At 43.1% G+C, this 19,710-nt stretch overlaps 1 protein-coding gene across 1 annotated transcript in view; it reads right to left on the bottom strand.

Annotated features, from left to right (window-relative positions):
- Positions 1-19,710, bottom strand: part of LOC126252380 (tRNA dimethylallyltransferase-like) — a 522,812-nt gene that overhangs the window by 11,089 nt on the left and 492,013 nt on the right. The window contains exon 3 of the mRNA XM_049953271.1: positions 9,319-9,469. Within this exon, the coding sequence (XP_049809228.1) occupies positions 9,319-9,469 (151 nt within the window). The remainder of the gene's footprint in view (positions 1-9,318; positions 9,470-19,710) is intronic.

The following is a 19,710-nucleotide window of genomic DNA, read 5'->3' as shown; positions in this document are numbered from 1 at the left end:
GCCCATGCAGCTTCAACACGGTACCACAATTCATACAGATGGCGTATTGTGTACGAGCCAGTTGATCGGGGACCATTGACCAGACGTTTTCAGTTGGTGGGAGATCTGGAGAATGCGCTGGCGAGGGCAGCTGTCGAACATTTTGTGTATCCAGAGAGGTCCGTACAGGACCTGCAACATGCGGTCGTGCATTATCCTGCTGAAATGTAGGGTTTCGCAGGGATGAATGAAGGGTAGAGCCAAGGGTCGTAACACATCTGAAATGTAACGTCCACTGTTCACACTGCCATCAATGAGAACAAGAGGTGAATGAGACGTGTAACCAATGGAACCCCATACCATCATGCCGGGTGATACGCCAGTATGGCGATGACGAATTCACGCTTCCAATGTGCGTTCACCGCGATGCCGCCAAACACGGATGCGACTATCGTGATGCTGTAAACTGAACCTGGATTCATCCGAAAAAATGACGTTTCGCCATTCGTGCACCCACGTTCGTTGTTGAGTACACTACCGCAGGCGCTCCTGTCTGTGATGCAGCGTCAAGGGTAACCGCAGCGACGGTCTCCGAGCTGATAGTCCATGCTGCTGCAAACGTCGTCGAACTGTTCGTGCAGATGGTTGTTGTCTTGTAAACGTCCCCATCTGCTGACTCAGGGATCGAGACGTGGCTGCATGATCCGTTACAGCCATGCGGATAAGATGCCTGTCATGCCGACTGCTAGTGATACGAGGCCGTTGGGATCCAACACGGCGTTCCGTATAACCCTCCTGAACCAACCGATTCCATATTCTGCTAACACTCATTGGATCTCGACCAACGCGAGCAGCAATGTCGCGATACGATAAACCGCAATCGCGATAGGCTACAATGCGACCTTTATCAAAGTCGGAAACGTGATGGTACGCATTTCTCCTCCTTCCACGAGGCATCACAACAACGTTTCACCAGGCAACGTCGGTCAACTGCTGTTTGTGTGTGGGCAATCGGTTGGAAACTTTCGTCATGTCAGCACGTTGTATGTGTCGCCAACTTGTGTGAATGCTGTGAAAAGCTAATCATTTGCATATCACATCTTCTTCCTGTCGGTTAAATTTCGCGTCTGCAGCACGTCATCTTCGTGGTGTAGCAATTTTAATGGCCAGTAGTGTCTTTTATCTGGCGATCATAGATAATTTTTTTTGTTGATATATCGAGTGTGGATAATGATATTTTTTTTTTTTAAATATTGGTAAACCAGATGCCCGATATTTTTTGAAAATATCAACAGGCCTAGTGTATGTAAGTGCTCGACGTTCAACCCAAAAGCTGCAGCGGGGTCAGTACTGTTTTGTGCGGGTGAATCAGGGCGCGGTGTCGTGGCGGCGCGCGCCTCGCCGTGAGTAGCGAAGCGCGTCACGGCGGTCCTCATTTTTAATGGCGCAGCTGAGTCAGAGTGACGGCGCCTGCTATCTCACAGCCAGCCAGCCAGCCAGCCTTACGCGAGCCGCGGACGGTCAGCTGCTTATCACCGCCACCGGCCTTGAGTTCCTCGTACGCACGGTCGCCTCAACTCTCCGTGTCGTGCACACTGGTTCTCGTGCAAGACGTTCATAAACGCGACGTGCTGAATGCAAAGCACGACACGGTTTAAGGCTTTGACAGTTTATCGTTCCTAGTGTTTGACTTTCCCCCTTTGTGGAAGGCGTAGTGCGACGACGCAATAACAACGAAAAAATAAACTGACTGCGATCGCAAGTTGTAACCATAAGGAACACAGAACTGCCACCTCTGGCAGCAACAATGGCTCCAACTCGGCTGAGAAGGAAGGAATATTAGCGTTTAACGTCCCGTCGACGACGAGATCATTAAGAACGGAGGACATGCTCAGATTAGGAAAGAATGAGAAATTGACGGTGCCCTTTCATGTGAGCCACTCACATTACGCAATTTAGGGGAACCAGGCAAAACTTAATTCGTAATAGTGAGACTGGGATTCGATCCTCCGCCCTCCCGAATACGAATTTAGTGTTTTACCAAAGTCTTGCCTCTTGGCAGGACTTGTCGTACCACAATTTCACACTTGCTGTTGCTGTGAAAATACCTGACGGCAGCAGGAAGTCTGCTAAGCAACCGTAGCAGATTCCAACTACTGCCATGCATTCATGTCGCTTGCATGCAAAACAACTTGCCGAAGATGAAAATCGAATTACGGAAACTGCTCTTCGCTATAGTATCAACGTTCAAATGGTTCAAATGGCTCTGAGCACAATGGGACTTAACATCTGAGGTCATCAGTCCCCTAGACTTAGAACTACTTAAACCTAACTAACCTAAGGACATCACACACATCCATGCCCGAGGCAGGATTCGAACCTGCGACCGTAGCAGCAGCGTGGTTCCGGGCTAAAGTGTCTAGAACCGCTCGGCCACACCGCCCGGCCGTGTCAACGTGTTAAGTCTTTTATGTATTTTGCAAGCTTGATCAAATATCCGTTTTCCGAGCGTCAGTTATTTTACAGGAATGTTGTCTGACAATAGTCTGTTTCATCAGCAGGATGAAATGAAGTTAACAGTAAATCACTTAGACTTTGAATGTCACTCAAATGGTGAGGAGGAGAAAAATGTTCAAGTGGGCCATTCAAAAATCTTATTCACGCCAGTTAATGTGGGAGAACTTACCTTATTACTTCGAAATTTATTCGCAAACGGCGAACGTTTCTGACATCAACTGTATGAAGTATCGATGTGCTATCATCTATTAGTGACACATGAAAATTTGTGCCGGATCGGGTCTAGAACCGGGTTTCCCGTTTATTGTGAGCGTCCGCCTTAACCACTTCGGCTATCTGTGCACGCTCCCCGGGCCGAACTAAACCTCCGTATGTCACACTGTTATTTATTTATATACACGTCAAGTTCCGTAAGATCAAATTGAGGAACAACTCTCCAAGCTCATGGACCATGTCAGTACATGAAACTACAACATATAAGAAATAAAACAGATAAAAATAAAACAGCCTTATGCCGCAGTCCATTACATTGTCACTAACAGGTAGTACGTCTACACTAAAAGGTTCTACGGCTGAGGTCAAAAAATTCGCAGTTCAGCGAATAAATGTCGAATTATTTCGTACAGCTGTGGATCATCAGTAATGTATTTTCATTCAGACATACAAGTAAACTATTTTATTATGTCCTCCTGTATCACGACTGTGGTATAAAAAAGTAAGAAGTTGTGGAATATTAATTTGCTCTTAACATTTTTGAGATTTGGAGTGATTAGAAATCTTCTGAATGAATTAAGTCCACTCCTTTTCCGGTGCACAAAATTATCGAATGTTTTGTCAGCAAAAAATGGTTCCAGTGGCTCTGAGCGCTGTGGGATTCAACTGCTGAGGTCATCAGTCCCCTAGAACTTAGAACTACTTAAACCTAACTAACCTAAGGACATCACAAACATCCATGCCCGACGCAGGATTCGAACCTGCGACCGTGGCGGTCGCGCGGTTCCAGACTGTAGCGCCTAGAAGCGCTCGGCCAACCCGGCCGGCGTTTTGTCAGCAGTCACCAACCATTGCGTTACCTCGCTCGGTCTACGGCGGCTGGCCATCGAGTGGAAGCGATCTCGGATGACAGATACGGATACGCCACTCCATGCTGGTTCAGCTCTACAGCAGAGTGCATCAACCGTAGTGCCTGTCTCTTGGTAACTTACGGGCAGCACAGACAACGTACAGCCGTCCGTTACCTTGTTGAACGATAGCGGCACGGATGTTTCAAGCACAGAATAGTCATCAGCCCTATCTCGTCAGAAATGTAATGACTGCTGTGCAAATTACCGGCTACTCTAATCAGAGGTGTCCTGCCAGTAGGATCCAGTATTATCCCGCCAGGCGATAGGTCTGCGCCACGATAACGAGTGCATTTTGTCATCGTTTGTACTCCTCGGAGTCTCCACAGAAGGATACGGCCTTCGTGACGCTGTACGTCTGAAAAGATGACGTGGCGCAACTTCTGTTTCCAGTGTTGGCAGAGGGCGCGTCACTGTCGGCGCACCTCGCTGCTGCCACGTGAAGGGAAGCTACAATAACGGTTACCGTTCTGAAACACCGTGGAGTTTCAGACGTGTCACTGTCTGTGTGCAGTGTTGTGGTCTTCAGTCATGAGACTGGTTTGATGCAGCTCTCCATGCTACTCTATCCTGTGCAAGCTTCTTCATCTCCCAGTACCTACTGCAGCCTACATCCTTCTGAATATGCATAGTGTACTCATCCCTTGATCTCCCTCTACGATTTTTACCCTCCACGCTTCCCTCCAATACTAAATTGGTGATCCCTTGATGTCTCAGAATATGCCCTACTAACCGATCCCTTCTTCTAGTCAAGTTCTGCCACAAACTCATCTTCTCTCCAATTCTTTTCAATACCTCCTCATTAGTTATGTGATCTACCCATCTAATCTTCAGCATTCTCCTGTAGCACCACATTACGAAAGCACACTCTTCTTGTCCAGACTATTTATCGTCCATGTTTCATTTTCATACATGGCTACACTCCATACAAATACATTCAGAAACGACTTCCTGGCACTTAAATCTATACTCGATGTCAACAAATTTCTCTGCTGCAGAAACGCTTTCCTTCCCATTGCCAGTCTACATTTTATATTCTCTCTACTTCTACCATCATCAGTTATTTTGCTCCCCAAATAGAAAAACTCATTTACTACTTTAAGCCCCTCATTTCCTAATCTAATTCTCGCAGCATCACCCGATTTAATTCCACTACATTCCATTATCCTCGTTTTGCTTCTGTTGATGTTCATCTTATATCCTCCCCTCAAGACACTGTCCATTCCGTTCAGCTGCTCTTCCAGGTCGTTTGATGTCTGTGACAGAATTACAATGTCATCGGCGAACCTCAAAGTTTTTATTTCTTCCCCATGGATTTTAATACCTACTCTGAATTTTTATTTTGCTTCCTTTACTGCTTGCTCAATATACAGATTGAATAACATCGGGGAGAGCCTACAACCATGCCTCACTCCTTTCCCAACCACTGCTTCCCTTTCATGCCCCTCGACTCTTATAACTGCCATCTGGTTTCTGTACAAATTGTAAATAGCCATTCGCTCCCTGTATTTTACCCCTACCACCTTCAGAATTTGAAAGAGAGTATTCCAGTTAACATTGTCAAAAGCTTTCTCTAAGTCTACAAATGCTAGAAACGTAGGTTTGCCTTTCCTTAATCTATTTTTTAAGATAAGTCGTAGGGTCAATATTGCCTCACGTGTAACAACATTTCAACGGAATCCAAACTGATCTTCCCCGAGGTCGGCTTCTACCAGGTTTTCCATTCGTCTGTAAAGAATTCGTGTTAATATTTTGCAGCCGTGGCTTATTAAACTGATAGTTCGATAATTTTCACATCTGTCAAAACCAGCTTTCTTTGGGATTGGAATTATTATATTCTTCTTGAAGTCTGCAGATGTAGAGCAAATTACCGACTATACTTTTATATACACATATTCCAGCTAGGCTTTCAGATTTATCGTCTGGGTCGAATTTTCGAAGAAAAGATCCAATACCGCGGTTCTGACCGAGGTTTCCGTTAAGCTTACCTTGGTTGTAACGCAAATGCTGGAATTGGAAAGCCCCTCCCATATACTCCCAACAGGGGCTCCCTTTACCGCACTACCACCGCGCCTCATATTTGGCTGAAAAGTTCATGACTCTAGAATGGGTCATTACTTGATCAATTTTTTTCACTTGCCGCTCGCGAAAGACCCAACGTCTACTTTCTCATGCTGTTTTTTTTTTTTTTTTAAAAAAAGCGTCTGCGTCTACCCGCCGAGCTTTTCGAGGAGCCTAAGCTGGCCACCGGCAATCCCTGCGACCCACGCACTGCTTCCCGTGTCCTCCACGTGGAGGCGGATCATTTCTTTTACTTTTATTTTCTTTGCCGTTGAAGTAGTTTTGCAGTTATTTAAAATAAAATAATTGTTTCGTGAAACAGAAATATAAATAAATGTTTTGATTATTCAGAAACGAGGCGGGGCGGTGGGGGGGGGGGGGGGGGGGGGAGCGGAAGTAGGATACATGACAGAGCCGCCATCTTGATGTCTGTGGATAAATATCTCGGCATTTTACGTTGACCCCCAGACACCATACTTCACTATGTGTTAGCGGTAGAGTAATTGGTGTAAGCTGCGTATAATATAGGTAGAACTAAGGTTATGTACAGGCCTTAGGTGACAATACACGAGCACTGTTTAAAATACTACCATACATTTATGTACAATTCTAAAGTGACTTTTCGCTAACAATAATCGAACACTACTTAGCCTGAAGTATCTTTGCAAAATATCTTTTGTCATAGTGTCTGAAGTTCATAATTACCAACTTATGTATTATCTCATTTTGCTGCATATTCACTTGGCCCAGTGCGTAGGTATTCTCCGTAACTGCAAGTCGGCAAGACTCAGTGGGAGCGCCTCTGAAGATGTTCAGAGCAGTCCTGGACGAAACGTCAGGAACAGACGAGTTTTTTGATCCACGACCTTACCATCCCGAAAGATTTACCAGCAGCTATGTCATGCGGTCGTGAAAACCTTCATTCTATATTCCCTGTAAGTTGTTTTAGAAATTTCGTCTACTAATTTGTTTAGATGCTTTCACTGAAAAACGTTCCTAGCTGCTTCGTATATTTGGCGTTCAGTGGCTATTTTTTGTACCTGTGTTGCGTGTCTTTTGTGTATGTAATTCTCACATAATGGGATTATGTGTTCTGTGTTCCCTAATTCCACATATGGCAATTTTGAGTCTGACTTAAGGTTACGCGGTTTGCTTAAAAAACCAATTGTACCTAAATAATGAAAGATGAATTAAGAAAAATGATGAAATAAATTGTGGTCCTTATTTTTAAATTTTACCCATTACTTTTGTGACCTTTTATGTTTTAGATATTCCTCATCTTTGTATATTAAAGATAGTTTCTCATTGTTCTGTTTTTAATGACACTGAATCATTAAATATGGACGCTATATGATTCTTTTGTCAAAGTAGTAGTAATAGTAATAATAATAGTAATAATTTACTCCGCCACAGTCGGTTCCATGCCCGTCTCAGAACGGAGGAGACTGGAGTAACACCGCCACACACACACACACACACACACACACACACACACACATAAAGGGTAACGGTGAAAATATCAATGTCAGTGAAGATAGAAATGAAGTTCATGATACGGTGGAACTGACGAAAGAGGCACCCCTGCTCTTTGGGTTAACATACAAGTTACAAATTAAAATCAAAACACGTCTGTTCCCTGATCGCGTGATATTTGGTCAGCGTCTATATCCCACACAAGGCCGGCAAAAAAAAATAAAAAAAAGTAAAAAAATGTTCGGATTCTGTAGTGTCCTCACCATCACGTAAGCAATAATTGGGGGAGCTGGAAAACCTTTGGGATCTGAAACTGGAATTTAGCAAGAAATATAAATCTGTAATAATAAATAGCAACTGGCTACAAACTTGGGAAACTAAAGGAAATGATAAACTGTTGAACAGCAACAACATCTTGCTAGCAGACATGCTGAAAATCTGATAATGAATGGTGAGAACGATCGAATTTTTTAAGGTAATTCCAAACAAGAACATGGATGGCGACTGGACTTTCAGAGCAAATGAGCAAATATATTAATTCTGTCCTAAAATAATATATGAAGTCAGGAAACGACACGTTACACTCTATGAACATCGAGAGAGAATGAAGGAAAACCAATTGACAACGAATATCCACACATTCTTCGAAAACAGGAAGATAGACAAGAAAATGGATTGATGGACAAGATGAAAAAGGAGTTAGACGAAATGGTCTTTGAAATAATAATATTATTGTTAACAGAGTAATAATAAAAGAAAATGCCCAAAATGGGACTCCCCCTCGCTATAGCGGTTCCCTGGTTCTTGGATCCGTATTCTCCTGAACTCTAGTGCAACCAAGGCGTAAACAGTAGTTTAGTCTTGTATAACTGTGCACTCTATCGGCGGATTGCACAAGTTGCCCTCTTCACTTGTTACTTGTAAGTTCGCTTTTACTTGTTTTAACAATGAAAAAAGTGTTACATTGTGCCATATTTGTCATTGTTTCTCCTACATATTGGCAGGTAAGTCAACATAAAAGTGTTCTTCAATACTAATATTTATGGTTGGTGTTTATGATAAAATTGTTGCACTTAAATGTTTGGGTAAAATTTTAATAGGCTGATATATGACAGATGACAGTTGCGTAAACTGGTTTCCTTTCAGTTGCTTCAACCAAACCCTTTACTTTTTTTATGTCTATTAGTATATACTCTTATCCTCTTTGACATTCTACTGCAGATTCCAAGGCGGTAATGGGAAAGGTTGATCAAAGAAAGTGGAGTTCTTCTACAATCACTAAAGCTACTGGTGCAGTTCAGAAAAAGAAGATGACTGGAAGAAGGCCAATAAACAATTTAATGCTCCGAAAACAACACGTACGATGCTGTCCAAAACGAAGTTCGGTAGAACACAGGAAGCAGAAGAAACAAAATAGACAGACATAGAATTCTGGGTAAAGATGTTGAAGGACTAGTTTAATGTTGTCTTGTTAGGAAAGATTCTTTCCTTAGGTTTACTCGTAATGATTTGAGACAAAAAGGCCGTACAACTGGTAGAGAGAAAGAACAATGAACACCCCTTCAAGGACGCAATCGCTGGTGAAAACTAGGTTGGTCTTTTATTAAATGTCACAAAACTAAATTGTCAGATAGAAAGTGCACGGGAACATCCTGCAGCAGGACTTTTGGGTTCAGTAAAGGAAGCACAGAGACATTTTTTGTAACCTTCTGGAAGACGTTATATTATACCTACCTTGAAACTGGATTATGTTTTATGTAATACCTTTTTCTAATTATTTTAGTGCTATTAGCTTATTTTTAGAATGTGACGTATTTTGGCAACTGTTTTTTATACTCGACAAGTGTAAGGTTCTTGACAGTAATGTTTTTCGTAATATCTTTTAATGATATTTTCTAAGAATAAAATGTAAATAATGCAGAACATTATAAAGAAAATATTACACGCTTTTAAAACATTATTTAACACTATTTTCTTTTTTAATAAGAAAACAAAATTGGGTCCTGTTTTGGGCACTTTCCTCTATTATTGACAACAGTAACAACAACAACAATAATAATAATAATGTAGTACACGGCGGCATAATGAGAGACCACTCCCAATCGTTAGCTCTAGCCCGCTGCGTTAAACCTGTGAGCGGTCAGAAGGCGAAAGAGAGGCGACTCACTGTCGGAAGCGGCGTCGTCTGCGTGGCGCCTCTTGGTGGCTTCGTCCGGCGAGCCACCGGTGACCAGCACCTTCCAGAGCAGCGACTCTATGTAGTAGTGCGTGCCGCCCACCACCACGGGCAGCTTCTGCCGCGACACCAGGTCGTCGATCTGGAAGGCCTCGGTTAAGGAAACCACTTTGTACAGCAGCACAAACCTGCTAGGCGACAGCTAATGGGCAGCAGAGTGGGAAGCGGAGCAACACACGGCGAGGATAGTGTAAGGGGTAAGGCAAGAACTGATGGGAAGGGAATTACACTACTGGCCATTAAAATTGCTACACCAAGAAGAAATCCAGATTATATACAGGTATTCATTGGACAAATATATTATACTAGAACTGACATATGATTACATTTTCACGCAATTTGGGTGCATAGATCCCGAGAAATCAGTACCCAGAACAACCACCTCTGGCCGTAATAACGGCCTTGATACGCCTGGGCATTGAATCAAACAGAGCTTGGATGGCGTGTACAGGTACAACTGCCCATGCGGCTTCAACACGATACCACAGTTCATCAAGAGTAGTGACTGGCGTACTGTGACGAGCCAGTTGCTCGGCCACCATTGACCAGACGTTTTCAATTGGTGAGAGATCTGGAGAATGTGCTGGCCAGGGCAGCAGTCGAACATTTTCTGTATCCAGAAAGGCCCAACAGGACCTGCAACGTGCGGTCGTGCATTATCCTGCTGAAATGTAGGGTTTCGCAGGGATCGAATGAAAGATAGAGCCACGGGTCTTAATACATCTGAAATGTAACGTCCACTGTTCAAAATGCCGTCAATGCGAACAAGAGGTGACCGAGACGTGTAACCAATACCATCACGCCGGGTGATACGTCAGTATGGCGATGACGAATACACGCTTCCAATGTGCGTTTACCGCGATGTCGCCAAACACGGATGCGACCATCATGAGGCTGCAAACGGAACCTTGATTCATCTGAAAAAATAACGTTTTTCCAATCGTGCACCCAGGTTCGTCGTTGAGTACACCATCGCAGGCGCTCCTGTCTGTGACAAAGCGTCAAGGGTAACCGCAGCCATGGTCTCCGAGCTGATAGTCTATGCTGCTGCAAACGTCGTCGAACTGTTCGTGCAGATGGTTGTTGTCTTGCAAACGTCCCCATCTGTTGACTCAGGGATCGAGACGTGGCTGCACGATCCGTTACAGCCAAGCGGATAAGATGCCTGTCATCTCGACTGCTAGTGATACGAGGCCGTTGGATCCAGCACGGCGTTCGGAATAACCCTCCTGAACCCACCGATTACATATTATGCAAACAGTCATTGGATCTCGACCAACGCGAGCAGCAATGTCGCGATATGATAAATCGCAGTCGCGATAGGCTACAATCCGACCTTTATCAAAGTCGGATACGTGATAGTAAGCATTTATCCTCCTTACACGAGGCATCACAACAACGTTTCACCAGGCAACGCCGGTCAACTTCTGTTTGTGTATGAGAAATCAGTTGAAAACTTTCCTCATGTCAGCATGTTGTATGTGTCGCCACCGGCGCCAACCTTGTGTGAATGCTCTGAAAAGCTAATCATTTGCATATCACAGCATCTTCTTCCAGTCGGTTAAATTTCGCGTCAGTAGCACGTCATCTTCGTGGTGTAGCAATTTTAATGGCCAGTAGTGCATTTAAGTGATGGAACTAGCATGTGCACATGGGAGTAAGAAAGAAAATAGCCTGAAAATCAATTCAAATAGAGTAAAACAACATAAACCAACATTTATGTTTATCTGTATTACTATACCACCACACAAGGCACAATCCAAGTAGTAGGTTGCCTATGCAGTGGCTTCCAGAGGTAACAAAAATTTTATTTTCAATATTCCACACGGTTCTTGACCACATTTAAAATGCAGTTATAGTCTGCTCATTAAGAGCTGTAATCTTATGTCTCTACACCCCTGATAGCTGAGTGGTCTGCGAGACGGAATGTCATACCTAACTGCCCGGGTTCGATTACCGGCTGGGTCGGAGATTTTCTCCCCTCAGGGACAGGGTGTTGTGTCGCCCTTATCATCATCATTTCATCCCCATCGACAAGCAAGTCGCCGACGTGGCGTCAACTCGAAAGACTTGCACCAGGCGAACAGTCTACTTGACGGGAGGCTCTAGCCACACGGCATTTCCATTTCCGTGTCTTATGTTTAAACTTTAGCACAATAAGATAGGTATCAAAGCTAACAATTGCGTATCTTGTCTTGCGGCAGCGAAGTATCCGGATTTTATTCATCCAGTATTTGAGAACGAGACAACTTAGCGACTTGCAACGAACTTTACACACAATTTCAAACCTTTATGAACATTTTTCTTGATGACACCCTCCACAAAATGATGAAAGGAAGAAAGTTTATTGCTTACTACATTTTCGTTGATCATGCTGTAAAACTGCAGCGTCAGGCACGAAGTTTTAATTCATTGCTTCCTTACTACTAACTGCATCCGCAACACGTTTTGACGACATTATCCACATAAGCCACTGAATCTACCTGCAAAATTAAGTCACTGTACGACATACACCGTATAGTACAGGAGATATGACGTTTTATAGATGGATGTTCGATTATTTAAAGAATCTGGGTTAGGGTTTACTGGCATGGAAGATAAGAACAGATTCGTCTTTTTCAACTGAATGTATTATTATTATTATTATTTAACATAACACGTTTCGCCTGTTCATACTAGGCATCATTAGTGGTCTATAATGTAAAGAAAATTATTTAATTATACATATTTTGATAGGAGGCCTGTAGTGCTTCCTATCTGCACATTAAATTACCTAACTACTTACAACACCGTATTCCACTCTCTCCCTTTAGAGCTCCCATGAGCTCTCGGTGACCCTTAGATCAAGAAAGAAATATGTGCACAGTTTACAACAGTGAACGGTTATCCGTGCTGCAATCTATAACTGTGACATTATCAAACGGAAACCTATGCTGTATGTATCTAGTGCCTACAGAAGAAGCAATGAAGAGAAAAAAAAAATAAAAGAGCTGAAGTCATATTCTGACCATATAATTGTAAATACAGGGTGACAATTTTTAAACCATATGAAATAAAATCGTCATAACTTCTTAACGGTTGCGTTAGGACGTCCAGACTCTATGGTTGGCCGCGGGTCATTATGGGAATTAGTACGCGCATGCGTACGCGGCTTGTTATTGTCGGCCATTTGCACGTGAAAATGTCACGGTAGAATGTGCCTGAGCGTACAGCGCATATGTAGGCCCACTATGTGACCATTAACAGCCCATCTGCGGCTCAAAGGAAATTTGCGACCGAGTTCAAGCTCATGACAACCCGTCCAAGTGTGCTAACAATCAAGAATTTTGATTCGCAAGTTTGAGAGAACGGGTAGCGTTCGTGATGACAGTGTTGGCAATGTCGGTCGTCCAAAAAGGGTGAAAACGCCTGAAACCATCGAGAAGACACGCGCTGTGTTTCAAACTAGCTCCAGGAAGTCGATCAGATGAGCTGCACATCAGGTGTGATTCAACTGGGAGGCACTGCGACCAATCGTTGTTGAAGACCTGCATCTCTTCCCATAGAAAATTCACAATAAAGGATGACAGCCAAAAACAGTTGCAGGATAGAATTTTTTTATTAAAATTCTTGACCAAGGTTTCGGTACATATAAATATACCTTCATCAGAAGTAAAACTTCATCATGCCATGGAGAATAATAAAACAATTATGCCAAAGGCGCCGTCAGTAATTTAAAACATCATCTCCATTTGTACAACATGTGTAATGGGCACAGGATCATAGCGAACAGTTTAACACCGTTACTTCGCCTATGAACTATTGAGACACGAGTGTGAAAGCACTAAGGCAGCCTTAGTGCTTTCACACTCGTGTCTCAATAGTTCATAGGCGAAGTAACGGTGTTAAACTGTTCGCTATGATCCTGTGCCCATTACACATGTTGTACAAATGGAGATGATGTTTTAAATTACTGACGGCGCCTTTGGCATAATTGTTTTATTATTCTCCATGGCATGATGAAGTTTTACTTCTGATGAAGGTATATTTATATGTACCGAAACCTTGGTCAAGAATTTTAATAAAAAAATTCTATCCTGCAACTGTTTTTGGCTGTCATCCTTTATTGTGAAGAATTTTAACAGTTGCTGCTGCAGCCATGTTTAAAATCTTGCCATACAAAATTCAAATCCATCAGCCACCAAGCCTCAGGGCCATGGAACAGCGGTTGTGTTTCGCTAACACAAATGACCACAGAACTAACGAACAGGACTTAGGTGTGAATATGGTTTGGTTTAGCGACGAAGCCCACTTTCATTTGGATGGGTTCGGCATTAAGCAAAATTGGCGCATTTGGGTAACTAAGAACCCGCATTTTGCGATCGAGAAGTCTCTCTACCCTCAACGGGTGACTGTGTGGTGTGCAATGTCCAATCACGGAATAACCGGTGCGACATTCCTTGATGGTACAGTGACTACGGAACGGTATGTGAAGGTTTGGTAGATGATTTCCTCCCCGTTAACCAAGATGCCCCTGATTTAGACAAGTTGCGGTTCATGCAAGACGGCGCTCGACCCCATCGAAGCAGGAGGGTGTTTGATGTCCTGGCGGAGCACTTTGGGGACCGCATTCTGACTCTGAGGGACTAATGACCTCAGCAGTTGAGTCCCATAGTGCTCAGAGCCATTCTGACTGTGACATATCCAGACGCCACTGGCATGGGCTTCGATTGGTCGCCATATTCTCCGGATCTGAACACATGCGACTCCTTTTTGTGAGGCTATATTAAAGACAAGGTGTACAGCAGTAACTCCAAAACCATTGCTGAACTGAAAACACACATTCAGAAGGTCATACACAGCATCGATGTTCCGAAACTTCAGCCGCTCATGCAGAATTTCGCTTTGTCTGCGCCACATCATCGCCAATGATGGCAGGCATACGGAACATGTCATAACCTGAACCGGAATATCTGTAGTGACATTTACATATTGAATAAACTGTATTCACGCCGTAGTTTGTAGTTAATTTACGGTTTTTTTCATATAGTTCAATAACTGCCACGCTGTAGATAGCTAATTTAAAAGTGCTGCCAGGAAACACTAGAGCTCTAACAAAATAGAGTGTGTATGAAAACATGTGTCACACACTTTACAGATTCATTGTTAACTTCAAGATGTTCATCTGAGCATGGGTCCGAATATCCTTCGTTACGAATGTATGAAAGCAATTACCTGTAGTGACTCCTGATTTCGTCAATTACCTCAAATGTACATTTTTACTCATTTTCTTGTTTAGCCGGCCGTAGTGGCCGTGCGGTTCTGGGCGCTACAGTCTGGAGCCGAGCGACCGCTACAGTCGCAGGTTCGACTCCTGCCTCGGGCATGGATGTGTGTGATGTCCTTAGGTTAGTTAGGTTTAAGTAGTTCTAAGTTCTAGGGGACTGATGACCTAAGATGTTAAGTCCCATAGTGCTCAGAGCCATTTGATCCATTTTTTTTTCTTGTTTACAGTTTGTCATGGCATTTGTTTTGTTTTGCATGATTGTCTTTCGTCCCGTTTTAGAGAATACATCACAACGATTTATTCAGTGTCTGGAATGACACACTACATGTACTGTCCAGCAGATGGGAATTCGGACGCAGAGTGCCAGCTTCATGCAGAACGTTACCGTGGGAGGCAGTTACCTTGTGTCGCTTCCCACGCCCGGGATCCCGGGTTCGATTCCCGGCGGGGTAAGGGATTTTCTCTGCCTCGTGATGACTGGGTGTTGTGTGCTGTCCTTAGGTTAGTTAGGTTTAAGTAGTTCTAAGTTCTAGGGGACTCATGACCATAGATGTTAAGTCCCATAGTGCTCAGAGCCATTTGAAGTTACCTTGTGCAACAAAGTTTGCACGTACTACTTCACCAAGGATTGCGAGAGACAGGCTCATTTCAGAATAGAGTTCCAGATTGTGGGAGACCACGCGATGTACGAACGCCTAAGCATGAAGAACGGGTTCTCCGTACGGCGGACGTAACTGCATCAGCTAGTACAAGAAGAACTACGATAGGGGAAGACGTTTCTCTCATGACGTTCTGGAACATTCCGTACGAAAATCTTCTATGTCTGCATGCCCTTCAATAGAAGGAGTAATTTAATGAAGCAGGCTTTCAAGCCTAGAGTAAATGTCGGTCAACGCCTATTAGGGCAGCATGCAGCGTTTCTGCAATTCTGTGAAAGTATCTTACTCATTGATGTGGCTGGTTTCTCACTTGAAGGGCTCTTCGATTACGATAACAACCGTCTCCTGGATTATGAAAACTCTCAGGAACTGCGACAAAACAGATATCAACAGACGTTCACCTTGAAAGTGTGGGATGGAATAAATCATGATCGTTTCACTGGTCCCTACTTTTTTCCGCAATGTCTTAACTGGGACAGGGACAAACGTTTCTCAGACATCAGTTGCTTCATTTACTTTACGATGTGCCTCTAGATGTCATCCAATGCATGTTTTTTTATGCACGATGGTGCTCCATCTCGCTTTATACGGGTGGTTCGGCAGTATCTCTATCACCAGTTTCCAACCGGTGGATCCATTGCATGGCCTGTCCGACCGCCAGATTTGAATCCTCGGAGTGCCACTATGCGTGCCGCCCTCGAAAAGCATAGTGTGTCATGCTAACCGGCAATCAGGGAGTCTCAAAGTGCGGTGAAGGACAAACACATAACTATATGAACGCGGCAGCGAGAAGTATCCACACGACGAATGCAAGCGAGCTTAGGCCGAGTAAAGAAGAACCCGGTGTACAACTAGCATGCAACTGGCTTCGGAGTCCGCCCGGTCGAACCAGAGAAGCTACGACTCTAGACGCACTGGCCAACACCGGGGACGACCACGCGGCTTACGGTGGAGTCGTGGATCACATCGACTCTATAACAGGAGCAACTACTCGTCCGACATGCATGATTCTGGTGGGGATACCAGAAACCGAATGGATTCTGTATCTTTTGCGACATGTTACATGCACACTGTATTCAACTCCCCAACTCAACGTCTATGTTCGAGGAAGCGTATCCAAAATTCATTTGACCATCCAGAAAGTACGCCAACGTAGGAAGCGCAGGCTCATGGTGTTGGGTCTTGCCCACTCGTCTCGTATAGGGTGCCCGGGTGACGCTGCGTTCTCAGAATGTTGTACAACAATTCAAGCAAATAACATCAGTAGTTTTATTTCAATAAAGCAGGTTGACGGTATTAAACTTGATGTACAAAGGTGTCGCAAGCGATGGGCGACATGCAACATAAATCTGAATCCTTGCTGTACACAATGTTCAAGCAAGCAATGGATATGTATGACTGCAATCTGATATCGCAGCACTCTCTGCTAGGTCGTGCTAATGCTGTCCACTAATGTCCGACCGAGGCTCTCATGAGCTGCGCTAATATTCACTTCTTGCAGAGTTCGCTCATGGCGCAGAGCGTTCCTTGACAGCGGGCTATTGGCTGACGTTTCCTCACCGCCTTCTCTGGTCTTCCGTTCTCCCTCTTCGTTCCGGCGCTTGTGGTTATGCAACAACACATGGGATGCATGGGAAGAGGTCACTTCGAAATTTTTTTATAAATATGAATGTGTTTGGTAAATGTATCATTTTGTGCCACGAATAATACATCCGTTCATATATCCCCGCTGAAGGATTTCCATAAACCTTCTTACACTATTTATTTATACTGTTTTGATATGCATAAATATTATAAAGATGAACGTGCGTGCGTCTGTGTGTGTGTGTGTGTGTGTGTGTGTGTGTGTGTGTTTTCCAACTCTCCTCCCAACCCCCAGGAACGATTTTAACCAAACGTGGAAAACATATCGCTTACTATGAAGCAAAAATAGCTTTGGGGGTAAGAACCACCTACTTATCATAGTAAAAGGGATATGACGTCATAAATGTGCATGACGTTTAAATTTATTAATTCTTTGCTACTAACTCTATTCGCAGCACATTTTGTAGACAGTACCCACAAATGCTGCTGAATGTACACACACAAATGTATCATTGTATGACACAGTTCAAGAGATATGACGTGAAAGAGACTGAGATACGTGGAAAAATGCCGCATCATGCCTCATGTTTTAACAGATTTATTCTTTACTATTAAGACATTCTTACAGTCGAGTGAGTTTAAGAAAATCCCTGACACCTGACAGCGCTTTAGACAGCACTTAACTGCGAAGCGCGACCGGCTGTAGGCGAAAACAACAGCCTTTTGTGTAGCTATAATGAGACGTTGCCATAGAGACGTTTACAAAATAAATTGGATATTGTACTTATACATTTGCAAATTCTGCATATTTCTTTGTAGATTGTTTCATACTTTAGAAAATGTTTACAGAAATACATGGAAATGAAATTTTTTCGATATTAAACTACAAACACCATTCATTTTTTGTTTTCGTTACCAACAGAAAATTCGCAAAATTAATACCCAGGCAATGCCGGGTTTTTCAACTAGTTAACTAATAAAATTAAAAAATGATCCTATCCGGCACATCTTTCTCGGATTGGGGAAAGGTATAAACACCTGGTTAGATACCAGAAATTCATCCTGGTCGTGTACTATCCGGACGCCGTGTCCACAAGTTCTCTTACTGGGAAGACGACAATTACGCGCCAGACACGTGTTTCACGTAGGAAATAATGACGACATATTAAAAAAAAATAATATAACACGCTCCATCAAACTATACTGAACTCGTGAAGCATTCACACGACAAGGTTTCGTCTATTGCACAACAACATAGTGGCAATATTGTAATACAGATTAAAATTTTAAAGTTGCTTCGCATATTCTCAACTGTATTATGACTTACTTTGTAAACAGTTGTGCACACATGTTAAATAGTGTTAACTATTTGGTGACAAAAATGGTTCAAACGGCTCAAAGAACTATGGGACTTAATATCTGAGGTCATCAGTGTTTGACGTTATTTTACACTAAAATATAGTAATGTCAGGCAGAAAGAGCTCTTCTTCCTGTGGCAAGAATGCTGTACTATCTAATATGAAGTTGAGTGGTGACAGAAATAAAAGAATAAACAAAAGTTTAGAAAGATGACTTTGGTTTCATGGCTACTGGAACTATCTTGACACGTTGAATTATTTCTTAAATCACTAGAACCTTTGTTACAAATGTGTCAAGTATGACATATGAAGTGTGTTTCACTGTATTAGCAACACGTAACAGTAACCACAGTAACCACCGTTCGCAACACTGTCAATATCTATAGTCCTGACGAACTGTTCGAGCTTCTTAAGACGAACGTGTATGAGGCGACAGTTCGACTCCCGCTCAAACTTAACTTTTAATCTATATTTTTTCATCACTGACCATATTATTTAATTTACGTAACACTTCAGAGATAATTCAATTAAAAATAAGTGTATTTGCAAGGAGTTTAAGTGAATTTCAAGTTATTCGACTACTTACTATTTTTAATGAAATTTAATTATTAGAACAAACAAATTTATGACTGTCGAAAAGCAAATGAAGAAACGCTTAGAGTTTTCCTGAAAGTGTAAGCCTTTCGTGATTTGCGAAATCCCGTATACATGCAATCTGGTAAGGTTTCCAGAACTACTTTGCACCTCAACGTTTCGAGATGCAGTCACAGAGCAGGCCCCATTCGGTAGTTCACCTGCGTAGCGATCAGACGCTGCTAATGTAGCAAGAACGAATAGGTGCAAATTATTTTGACTATCACAGACTCTACACTTGCAGCACAAAAATTGAGATTTGAACGGGAGTCGAACCGTCGCCTCATACACTTTCATCTTACGAAGCACGAACGCTAACCACATTTTTTTTTTTTCATTTTGTTCGGTATTGTCCGTTGGGTATACTCGGGGCGGATGTCACATGACATCCATTCACGCCGATCGTCGATTCCTTGAATCAGCTTTCTCTCTCTCTCTCTCTCTCTCTCTCTCTCTCTCTCTTCTTTTTTTTTTTTTTTTAAAAAGGGCAATCAGTCCTCTACTTGACCACCATAACTCCAATACTCCAATGTCCGGCACCTACGCACAGTTATATCAGTCACATAATAAATGCGTAAAACCTCTCTTGCGATTTTCTCGGAATTGCCACAGTAGTCAACCTTACCACTTGCAAATTATGCTGTTTTAATGGCCTATTAATGGCATACGAAGTTTGAAGTAAAGCCTTGATCTGAACGTCGCGGCCTCTCCTTGTCAGTCAGGTGCTCCCAACCGCCCACCGGTATCTGGAGCAAGGCTGTCAGCTGTGCGTACTACAGCTATCGAAAGGATGCCAAGCGGAGGATTCAAAAGGCGAATAACA

The sequence above is a fragment of the Schistocerca nitens genome, chromosome 4 (assembly GCF_023898315.1).
Source record: "Schistocerca nitens isolate TAMUIC-IGC-003100 chromosome 4, iqSchNite1.1, whole genome shotgun sequence".
Classification (NCBI taxonomy): domain Eukaryota; kingdom Metazoa; phylum Arthropoda; class Insecta; order Orthoptera; family Acrididae; genus Schistocerca; species Schistocerca nitens.
Note: the sequence above shows the minus strand (reverse complement) of the source record. Positions and strands in the feature narration are given on the sequence as shown.